At 41.3% G+C, this 11,969-nt stretch overlaps 1 protein-coding gene across 1 annotated transcript in view; it reads right to left on the bottom strand.

Moving 5' to 3' along the window:
• Positions 1 to 272: 272 nt before the first annotated feature.
• Positions 273 to 11,969, bottom strand: part of NPR3 (natriuretic peptide receptor 3) — an 85,145-nt gene continuing 73,448 nt past the window's right edge. The window contains exons 8-12 of the mRNA XM_021711884.1: positions 10,896 to 11,031; positions 6,418 to 6,512; positions 3,945 to 4,080; positions 2,388 to 2,472; positions 273 to 1,172 (exon numbers count right to left, since the gene is read on the bottom strand). Of these exons, the coding sequence (XP_021567559.1) occupies positions 1,061 to 1,172; positions 2,388 to 2,472; positions 3,945 to 4,080; positions 6,418 to 6,512; positions 10,896 to 11,031 (564 nt within the window). The 3' untranslated portion in view covers positions 273 to 1,060. The remainder of the gene's footprint in view (positions 1,173 to 2,387; positions 2,473 to 3,944; positions 4,081 to 6,417; positions 6,513 to 10,895; positions 11,032 to 11,969) is intronic.

Below are 11,969 nucleotides of genomic sequence, written 5' to 3'. Positions count from 1 at the left end.
AATTCTAATAACTTTTCACTCTTGATCTTGAAACTCATCACTTGGCCAGAATTGGAAGCAATGTTGCCCCAAAATAACTTGCATTTAAAACATTTAAAATGCAAAACAGTTGAAAATTGATATATTCCTATAGAATTTGACATCTGAATACATTTCCAGATCTCTGTAATTGAAGCAGCAATTATCATTTGGCTATGACCAAGGAAAAGAGCAAAACAGAAAGAAAAAGAGAAGCATCTTTCAGCATTATTGGTTTGTTTGTACACTTTTAAAATATACGAGAAATTTAATCTTCAAAATGAAAAAATAGACACATTTTCTAATACCAAAATATAAGAATAAAATACTTAAAAATAAAATGTTAGTGTGAAATAAGGCTTTTTTTTACATCAAAAAAGGAAACACATTTTAGACTTGCTTTTCTTCTATAAACTGTCCTATCTCACTAATATTTACAACTTTCCAAAGTAGCATTTATGAGACACTGAAAGAGACAGGGAGGAAATCCTTTTTCTAGATACGAAGTCAAACTTGAATACAGACACAGGACAGAGCACATGCCTCAACCACAAATCTGTCCACCAGCTCTGGAGAAAGTAAAGATATATTTCCAACCTTGAGATTCTTCATTACATTTGCCTCTTATGGAGTGTTAAATTCTTTCCAAGAATATTCTACTTGTAAAAATGATTTTATTCTAGCTACAAAACAATTTCATTTAAGAAAACCACATTTTATATTCTTGAGTGAAATGCCCCCAAAAGTCATCAAGATATAGACATCAAATTTTAAAAACATAAATCTAATCATATGCCCTTGAACATTTAACAGAGTAATGCTGTATCATTATATTGTTTATCATGAGATGAAAGGACTGGAGGCAGGTGGTGATTAATAATAGTTCCTGAGCTTCTAAAGAAATTTTAAAATGAAATGACTAACTGCTTAAAAGAGTAAATTCTTCAAGAACGTCCCTTCTGTTTCATTGATGTCTTTTATCCCATCTATCTCTTTAAAGAATCTCACGTAGGGGGGGAGAAAGAAAGAAAAAGAGCTTCCTTTAAGCCACCGAAAAATGAGATCTGATGGAATCTTCCCGTAACTCTCGATGTTTTCCAACGTTACTTTCTTCTTGCTGGTTTCGCCTCTCAATGGTTATTCTGTATTTCTTCCTGGGTAAAGGGAAAGTGAATGTAGTAATAAAACTTGACTACAAAATACTATGGTTTCTCTTACAAAGCATGCCCTCAGGGGACATCTGGGTTTGGGTTGATAAATGAGAAGTGACAGAATATGAAACCCTGGTCAGAGATTAAAGTAGTGTGCCCTCAAGCGTTATGCCCTTATTCAAGGAGGAAAATTGGCATGCTTTCCCAAATGCCATGGAACAAGCCTTTCCCTTCTTCCCTAGGCGCTTGGGGGTCAGGTTTTGTCTATTCTGCCACAGAAGCACTCCCTGACTCCCAGGATATGCCCTAGATAAAGATCTGATTCCTGCGACCAAAGGAACAGGAATACAATTGTTCCCACAAAGGGTTGCATGCACCCAGTGTTACAATTCCATATAGAAATAAAGAAACTTTGCTCTAATGACTTATGAATAAGCCACACACTCAACCACCAAAGATTACAAAGGAATGAACCACTCTTAGTACCTCAAACACACATACATTATTACAATTTTACAAGTTTTGGGGCCTAACCGCAGTGGTAACTAAGCTCATGCATTCTCCAAATACTGAACACAAATCAGCCTGAGAGCCTGGGCTAATCAGAGCTCCCTCCTCCTCTTTATGAAGGTGGATCTTTATTTAGGCACCTATTTTTGAGTTGGAGGAAGGCTGAGGATGGAGAAGCTGGCTTCTCACTTTGCCCGGATTCCCTCTGCCCTTTTGCATTTGGTGGTGATAGGAATTCCTGTCAGAATATCTGTGATCAGAGCAGTATAATAGACACTGGAAACTCAGAAGCAGGGAGGATGGAATGGAGGAGACAGGTGAAGGATGAAAACTGCCTGCTGGGTATGATGTACACTATTTGGATGACAGGTAAACTAAAAGTCCAGATTTCATCACTATACAGTTCACCAATGTAACCAAAATCCCTTGTACCTCAAAGCTATTCAAATTTTTTAAAAAGAATATCTGTAATCAAAAGATAGCAGCGGCTCTGTCCCACAAGGGGATGCAACAAAAACCTGTGATCCCAATACCCAGTATGCTAGCCCACTGAACACAGAATCTGGAGTCACACCAAAACAATGGCTTATGTCTTTTAACCACCGTGCTTCTTGGGTAAAAGAAAGATGTGGACAAGTCACAAGGAGGATCACACAAAAACAGAGGCAGTATGGAAGAATGACTTTTAACTTGATAAACGATCCTCACCTGAAAAAGTAGAAGGCCATTAGCAAACCAGCTCCTAGTAAGGCCCCCACAACAATTCCTGTCACTGCTGATTCTTCTAGGCCACCTGCTTGAAAAAGAAGCATAGATAAGCAGGGTTCATTCTGAGAAATAGTTAGGAATGCCACAGGTTTTGTTCATTGCAAGATGTTTCTCAATTCCCCCCTTGAGGCAGGTTTTTCTTTCTTTTTAAGAAATATTGTCTAAGGGATCCTCTGTTTTTACTTTTTTGCCTGATGCCAAGCTTAAGAAGGATTTGCGAAAGTACTAGATAAACAAACACACTGCTAGGACAGTGAGCACAATGAGAATAGATTCAAGAATTCAAGAAAAATTGGAAACTGAGTATTCCAGATACAGTCACACTCTTTTGAGTTTATAGTCCAGGAAGACTACCAGAAGGACCATGTCACTGACCCAGAACTTTTTATTTTCACAGATGGATGGTGACACTTCAAAGTGCTAGAGGATTTGGTGAAATATTCATTGGGTCAATGTTCTGTTTTTAGATGTTCTCTCACCAAAGCCAGAGTTTCATGTCAAAATGTCCTATATAGCTTTGTGAAAATGTTAATAACAATTTGAAACAATCAAGTTCAGTAGCATCCCAGTTATATAAAAATGATAAATAGCTAGCTTGTATGGAAAGATTTTAGTATGCGGCCTTCAATGCATTATTTCAAAACAGTCCTATGAGTTGAGTACTTTTTTTTCATTTTACGTATGGAAACTGGGGCCTGAAAGGGTGAAGGGCCCCAAAACCAGCAAGTGACAAGGGTAGGATTTCAAATCCAGGCCCAATAACTCCAGAGACAGCGTTTTTAACACACTTTCTTCTTAATTATTTCTTCTCTCCATAATTATTGCATAGACCTAAATATCTCATAGTTTGAAAGATGCTACCAAAAGCATATTAGCATAAAATGACCAACTGGGCTGAAAGGTCAATATTCACATTGTTCTCCCTCACCAGCTTACAGAAGGGTCTCTCTAAAGCAAGGATTTCTATCAGTTTTCCTATCTGTAAGCTACTTATAAGAACACCCACTTGCTTCCCCCCATTTATGGTTATCCATAAGAAGTAAGTTTGACACTTATTTCCCAATGTGTGCGTTTCCAGGTGTTTACGGGATTTTATCTGTTTGGTTCTGAGGACCTGCAATATAACTCAGACTTTAAAAATCAAAATGGGACTTGCTACAAGAGATAAGTAAGTGAATGGCATTTCAAAATTGATATTTGGATTTTCCCTAGAAGTGGAAACCTCAAATAATTAAGAGAAGATCGTAAGAGAGGTAAGAATAGAAAGAAGCTTTCTACCATTTTGGAAGACAAAACTGGACAGGAAAAAAGACCGGGCAATCTCTGATAAAGGCAGAATGCCAGTGTATGAATTGTTCCCATGCATTTTACCATATCAGAAAAATAAATGTGAACTGCTGGAACGTAAGCTCCTGGAGGACATTTATGTCTTAAACCTGCTTTGCCCTGAGACGAGAGATGATGACATACAAAGCAAATTAAAGTCTGTGAACTTACATGATTTGCAAGGAGAGCTGTTTGTGTGCTCCACAATTCGAGTTTCATCTATTCTCAGTTTTAAAGGGCCCCAAGGATATTTGACGTTCGGTCGCATTTCAAAACGACCTTCTTTTCCAAAGTAATCACCAATAACCTATACAAAGGTAAAAAAAAAATTTTTTTTTTTAAATGAACTGAACGGCCAAAGAAGGCACAGAGCTCACGGCCAAATTGCACAGCCTGATCAAAACAAGCTGTCTCTGGGCACTTCATCAAATCACCTCCTCAAGGGCAGGAAGAGCACAGGGAAAGGGTGCGGAGCGCTCCCCTGTCATACACACTGTCTGTAGCGGTGTGTCCTGAGGACTTTGTAAGTTAAGATTTAAAGCTTCTGATGTTGCTCTCAAGGGGGCCATAAGTTAGCAAAGAGAACTGTACCCCCCTCCCATGGGAAGGAAAGTGGCCATGCGGGATCAGAAGACCAGGAGAAGTAGCGAGATAAAGCCACCAGGGCTGCCCACACTGAAGGCCTGGTCCTGCCAGTACTGCTGCTTAGTGGAAAAGGAGGAATTTTTCCATAAGAAAACAAGAATCTCCGAATTCATGGCTTTTCCTTTGCTCATTAGATAGGACACTGCCCCACCCATCAGCCCCAGAGCAGCCCACCCAGTTAGCCATTTGTAAGGCCCACATTACTTTCAGGGACACATGAGAGAGAGCAGGGTCCCCCGCATACCCAGGTTAAGGATATTACAGGTACCTGGCCTCACACCCCTTAGTTAACTTGGTATATAATAAAAGCGTTAAAGAGCGTCTTTGAGGAACTTCCCATTTCACCCTCTCTGGTTGGCAGACAGCTCCTTCTAGGGTTATAGTTTCCTCTCTGATGAAGTCACCCTAGTTCCATCCCCATTTCCTGGTTGAACTCTCTCTTTCAATTGGCTCCTCGGTTCCTGAAAAATCATTATTCTTTAATGGTTCATTTCCAGAGTCATCCCTCCGTTTCTGGTTAAAACAGCTATTTGATCAGGTCCCCGCCCTGACCTAGAAGTGCCTTCACGTCCAGGTTCTCACAATCTGGATTCCTTTCTCTTTTGCCTGGGCACATGCACATAACTCCAGAGTAGCTAGAGATATCTCCTTCCCTCTCTCCTCACCAAGGCCCAGCAGGCTGTCACAGGCTATGTCAGCCATAGTAAAAAAACTCTAGACCACCACCAAAAATGCAGTAATCGCTGATGTGTACTGAAAGTGTTCATTTACCAAGTGCTTTTTTACACACCCCTACCCTGCAACCTCACAATGGACCATGATAGACTGTCACTACCCACCTTTTCCAGAGGAATACAGAGGAGACCAGACCACTCAACGGGTAAAATATTACTGAGTAAACATAGCAAGGGTGACTCCTGCTGCCCTCCCATGAGGCCCAGGCATCTGTGTACAAAGAGGAAAACAGCAAATCCCAGATGCCAGGTCCCACAAAGGACTACCGGAGCAGTGATCATCAAGAAAATACAGAAAACATAGCATTCTTTGCTGAAACACTGCCTATTTGTATATTTGTATAATTTATGTATTTTTATATACATTTTACAATTTTAAATTTGTATGGTATTTTTCTAGGTTTCATTTTATCTGATTATCATAATAATAATCAGTGAGATTGTGAGATTGGCAGTGAATTTGTGAGACTGACAAAAAAGATATTATAATTTCCATGTAACAGCTGGGGAAACTGAGGCAGAGAGCTCACAATACTAGTAAGTACAGGGGACTCATCTTTTTCTCTTCATGAGGTTATCCTGGAACTACCTCATCTTTTGAAATATTAATGTGTTCAGTTTGCAACCATTCATCCAAAGAAAAAGCTCCAATTTTAAGGGAGGATACACTCAGTTTCACTATCCTCTCTCATCCAATGGTCCTCTTGTTTAAGACTAAGATGTGACTCTTGGTCACTTGAAAAGTAGGATTTCAGCCGGGCTCGGTGGCTCAGCCTGTAATCCCACACCTTTGGGAGGCTGAGGTGAGTGGATTGCCTGAGCCCACAGGCTCAAGACCCACCTGGGCAGTGAGACCTCATCTCTACAATAAATCAAAAAATCAGCTGGGCGTGGTGGTGCTTGCCTGTAATTCTGGCTACTTGGAAGGCTGAGGCGGAAGGATTGCCAGAGCCCAGCAGGTCGAGGCTGCGGTGACCGGGAGCGGCCACTGCACTCCAGTCTGGGCGATAGAGTGAGACTCCAACTCAAAAAAAAAAAAAGTAGAATTTCCCTGCTTTATAATAAACATGGAACCATTTCCTGAAGTCTTCCCTGATACCCTCAACCAACAGTGAGCTCTCCTCCCCTTAGAGACATCCAGGTTCTCAACTCATTTTTATTTGGAGGCTGCTTTAGGGACAGCTCTTTGGCCACCAGGACAAACACATTCCTCAGAGTCCCAACCAGCAGAAGGAGTAACTGGTGCAGAAGTCTCATGGGCTCACCTCCTGGGTGCCCGCTTCGATGTCAGTCATGGCGATCACAGAGAAATCCCCGTAGCGGTCTCCATTGGCATCGATGGACACCTGCCCGGCAATACCTACAGGACGAGGGGTGAAGAACTCAAAGTTGGTTATTTAAAATACCTCTCTCTGCCAAGAAAAACAAGAAAATGAATTGACAGAATTTTTTAAACAAACTCATGCCACAGAGAATCTCATCAGACTCTGAGCATTTTTGTTGGCATTTGGAAAGACATTGTAATTTCATCTGCGTCTGCATTCCTAAATTCTTAACATTTCTTCATTTAAAAATGAAAAGAAAAAGAAATAAATGATCTTTGGGGAATATGTTTGAAAAAAGATTAAGGCTGATCCTGAAAACAGAATGCCTATCCCAGAGTTTTGCATTAATATATTTTTAATTGCAGAATGAGAAGTGGAGGTGCGGTATATTCATAAATTTATCATTGGTTCACGTTATCATTGACATTATGAAAGAAAAATAATTCCAGGCCAGGAGGGCAGAAGACCTGCTTCATGGATGGTTGGGGTCAATAGCTAAAGACAAGCTATTCTTTATCCCAGTTGAAGTCTTCACTCATTGTTTATCTAAATGTTCTCTGGATGATTACCAGATACTTAATATGCCCCACGGATTATCCTATTGGATTCCATCTTAGAGCTGCAGCTGAGACAAAGATGAATCAGACACATTCTCTGCTCAAAAGAGGGGCGGCCTGCACTGGGGATTTAGCTTGTTCACACCAGAATCCAACTGCTTGCATTCAAATTCCAGTTTTTACATTTCCATAGCTTTGTGACCTTGGACAAGGCACTTAGTCCTCTGAACCACATTCTCCCCAACTGTCAAATGGGCACAATAGTACCTCCCTACCAAGAGGTTGTGGAGAAGAATAAATGAGGTAAAACAAGTAAAGCACTTGCAACCCACATTTAAGAGAAGTTAACTGTTTTCATCTACTGTTATTATTACTATCACTATTAGTGTTACTATCTATTTTATAATTACTTTTATTACAACTATGCTTGAAGTCCAATAGAGAACACCCAACCATGGCCACACCACTCAGAGGAGAAGCTCACACTTCAAGCTGGAGAATCAGGGATGACTTGGGAAAAGAGCAGGGATTTTACAGGAACATTGGAGGAAGTCTGTGATCTGGACAAGCAGCAATCAAGAAATGATTGTATTCTAGGCAGAAAGGCTGACCCAGTCATAATCACAAAGACACAGAGGCCCAAAAGGACCAGAGGAATTATGAGGCTTCTGGAGAAACCATCTATTTGTCTAGAGGAGTGACATGTAAGGCTGGAATGGGGTGGCCAGAAACCGGAGGGGCTTGGGTGCCCATCCACTTTGGCCAGCAATGGTGGCTTAGAACAGCTAATCAATAAAGCAAATATGCCCCATTGGCTGATATTAAATATGTCTATATTATAATTTTCATTAACTAAACAAGAGTATTCATTCATCAGCCACATTCTAATTAGCTAAAGCTGTTTCTTTCCTTTTCAACAGAGTTCAGTATAATTCTTAATTATTGTTTCTATTGATTTGGTTCTCTCTGGAAGTACTAACTCCTCTAGTAAAATGAATGTCTGGGAAAAAGGATCCCAAGGGAAAGTTCCATCCTCTAGTGTGGTTTGGAGAAGGCAGGTATTTGGGTTTACTGTCCTTTGGGTTGTGGTTTGAAGGCCCAATGATTTTTCCAGACTTCGGTCTCCTTTGCCGGAAACAGAATTGAGCTACCATTCATTTTGATTTTTTTGTCTTCTTAATATAGACTGGTTACAAAGGGTACACCTATCTTAAATCTGTGTACCCTTGACCACCTATAAAACTTTCATGTGAGAAATACTATTTTTAAAAATTTATATTTATCCAAACATATTAGCTATACAAAATCATTTGTCATTCTGTTGAGAGGTGTTTGTGACGGTATGTTCTGCTAAGTGTTTTGCGGAGTATCTTATAGGGATGAGGTGGCCCTTGTAATTCAAGACCTCATTACACCTTTAAGCTATTACAATCCTGCCAAGAAATAGGGTGATAATCCCCAGGGTGGCCGATTAGCAAAGCGAGACTTCACCTGAGAGTATCATATGTAAGGTGAGAGTGGCAGCAGAATTTTCCTGTACATAAGAAATGAGACTTTCCACCCTCATTTTTATTTGCCTGTAGTGGAGCACAAGGTCTGAGCCACAGTCCTGTTTACCTTGTCATTCTGACCTCTCACACAGAGGAAACTCAGCTTCTTCCCAGGCCATTTATTGAAGTTTTAAGAGTTGATCACAGGTTCCATGGCAATAAAATCCAAATTTGTCAAATCACATCCAGAGTATTTTTCCCTTAACAACTTAATGGTCACTTACAGTGACCATGAAAATTAAAATTGTTTTTAATTTTAGGAAGGTTAGGATTTCTCTTCACATAGATACCTTAGAGTTCTTTTTGGGTCTACCCTCAAATGGATGGTTGTTTAGCAAATAAAATGGGCTCTCCAAACAATTCAAGCCCAAAACGTACCTTGGCTTCAATTATCTTTACATTTTGACAAATGGGATTCTAATTTCAGACTGAACTACATGGTTGATTATTTCAGGACTCATTTCATATTGCCCTTGTAGACCTGGCTCTAGAATGGAGACACCAAGATGGCCGATGGAGAAATTGAGCCCATGCCCTGTCTCTAAACAAAATACATTCCAGCCATCTTGGGTACCTGCCCTTCCCTTAACAACCTCCCTCATTGGTGCCCTCCAGTATCCCCCACCTCTGGCTCCTGTCCCTCTGTCAGAAGACCAAGAACACATGACCACACCATGTCGTGAGTAATAGCTAAGAATGGGATGTGGCCGACCGAGGCTGTGTCCACACACGCCAGTTTCCCAGTGTATTGTGCAAAACTTCTGGGAAATTTGACTCTGTCCTAATATGCCCCCTGGATTATCCTGTTGGATTCCAGTTTTTCAGCTGAAGCAGTTAGAGGTAAAGCAAAATAATCTTGGAGGCCTACTTGCCCAAGTCCTACAATCTGTCTAAAGTTACAAGGGATGTCACTCTGGTTTTGAGTAAGACATGACATCCACTAAAAACACCAGGGAGAAATGAAATCCACCAGTTGCCACCACAGCCATTGCCCCAACAACTCTAACTGGAGCCTGACCTCTCCCTACTGTCCTGCCCTTTGTCATAACTGAAGACAGGGGTTGCCTTTAAGTCCCACTTTAAAAAAATATGTGCCCAAAATCTAGACTTGGCGTGCATGTTCCCATCATTGAAAAATGTCACTAGTTGTATTACAAATAAATATAGGAGCCGGGCTCGGTGGCTCAGCCTATGGGAGGCTGAGGTGAGCGGATTGCCTGAGCCCGCGGGTTCGAGACCCGCCTGGGCAGCAAGACCTCATCTCTACAATAAATCAAAAAATCAGCTGGGCGTGGTAGTGCATGCCTGTAATTCCAGCTACTCGGAAGGCTGAGGCGGAAGGATCGCCGGAGCCCAGCAGGTCGAGGCTGCGGTGGCCGGGAGCGGCCACTGCACTCCAGTCTGGGTGACAGAGTGAGACTCCAACTCAAAAAAAAAAAAAAAACCAAATAAATATAGGGATACCCCAATGCATTAAAGGGCTCAAAGGAGGAGTTAGCACAGTGCAAAACTGAAAAGGCCCTTGTCAGTCACCTGCTAGTCCTCCTACTGATAACCGCCTTATTGTACAGGCGAAGAAAGAGAAGCTCAGAGGATGAGGTTACTAGTCAGTGGCGAGGATGCAGTTTTCCTGATCCGTGGTTCAGGAATCTTACTCTATGCTCATGATCTTCAAATGATGCTCATCAGCATAGAGTTTATTTTCCATATAGCAGCCATGAGGACCTCTTTTAAAGACACAAAGCAGAGTTTTTAAAGTGCATTAGTAGTGCATTTTAAAATACTTCTCTGTTCTTAAGAAAACAACAACTAATATTCACTGTTTTAAAAGTAAAATAAAATTAGAGGGCTCAGCAGGACCTGCTAATAATCTCAAACCACCAGGCTTAACTGTAACAGCTAATGTGTTCTGAGTTCACAAAAGCCAACAACATAGCCTGAACAAATGAATGTACATCTGGGATTAATACTTCTTTTACAACTGGTCACAGAACTCTTCAAAAACTGGTTGCTCTGTTATGAATGAAGCTTGTGTTAAACTTAATTTTAAGAAGCATAGAGTTGTATAGTCAGGAGACAAGGCATTTCCTATTTGATGGGATTTTTTCAAAGCACTTTCACATGCATTATCTCATTTAATTTTCTCAACAAACCTATGAGGTGGATTGATCTTGATTTATCATCCTTACTTTACAGCTGGGAAACAGCAAGACACTGGAAAGGTCCCACAGCTGCAACGGAGAATAACAGAACCGGAGAAGAAGCAGCTCAATTGGCTGCAGTGCCATTGCCTTATAAACTGAATCCCCACCTTCAAATGTTCTGTTCCACGTCTGCTGAATAATTTTCCCTCCATCCTTCTTGCTGTAACCAGCTCTGAGTACTTCATGTAGAGCCAGGACATAGAGGAGGATGGCATCATGGAATCCTTCAACAAACATGTTAACCTGTAAAGGAAATCCCAGGAGGATGAGGCCAAACACCAAATGGTTCACCTGAGGAATAATATAAGCCATTAAAAGGGTTAACAAGTTAGACTTGAGGTCTACGGGCAACAGCAGAAGTCGACAGGAGGGTTGCTAACAAGAATCATGCCATGGTTTTCCTGGCGTGGCTTAGTGGGGAAAACCCATCCCCAGTTAAGGAAAGCAAACAAGATATTACAGAAGCCAAGAAAATGGTATCTGTTGGCCAGATCGAGTAAACCAGGTACATCTAACTTTGCTGACAGTCCCCTCTACACAGGTGCCCTCCTCCTCCTTAACATCTTCCTCTATCTCAAGCCTACAAGAGTCCAAGCTCCCTATTGAGATTTTCTCCACCTGCAACCAACCCCATGACCTCTCCATGCTCTGAACGTGAAACTCTCTAAAGAACAGCAGTGATCCGTTCACTCATATTCAACAATTATTGAATGCCTACTAGAGTGCTGGGGCTGAGGGTGCAAAGAAGAGTGGACACTGCAATTTCTGCCTGCCTGTCCAGTATTGTGTCCTCTCTTCCATTAGCAGTAATGTCTCAGGCTCTCTTTCCAGTTTGTGTTTTTAGTGTTTTGAGCGCATCTGACCACTACCTTTCCCCACCCATGCCAAGCTTCAAGGACAGGAATGGAAAACAGGTTTGGACTGTTGTTATATCCCAGTTGAGTCCTGACTCAAGCAAGATAAACTTGCCCTCAAGGAACAAAGTTTCATAAACATAAACTCTGGCCATGTAACTTGGGGAAGTCACTTGGTCTCTTTGAGTTTTGTTTCTTTTATCTATGTATTGACCGTAAGACTAGTAGTGGCTTCAGAGGTGCTTAAGTAGCATAAGATGCTTGGTATTGCTGGGCTCGGTGGCTCAGCCTGTAATCCCGCGCCTTTGGGAGGCTGAGGTGAGTGGA

The sequence above is a fragment of the Carlito syrichta genome, unplaced genomic scaffold (assembly GCF_000164805.1).
Source record: "Carlito syrichta isolate Samal-C Ts95f unplaced genomic scaffold, Tarsius_syrichta-2.0.1 Scaffold302842, whole genome shotgun sequence".
NCBI lineage: Eukaryota > Metazoa > Chordata > Mammalia > Primates > Tarsiidae > Carlito > Carlito syrichta.
This window is presented reverse-complemented; position numbering and strand designations above follow the sequence as displayed.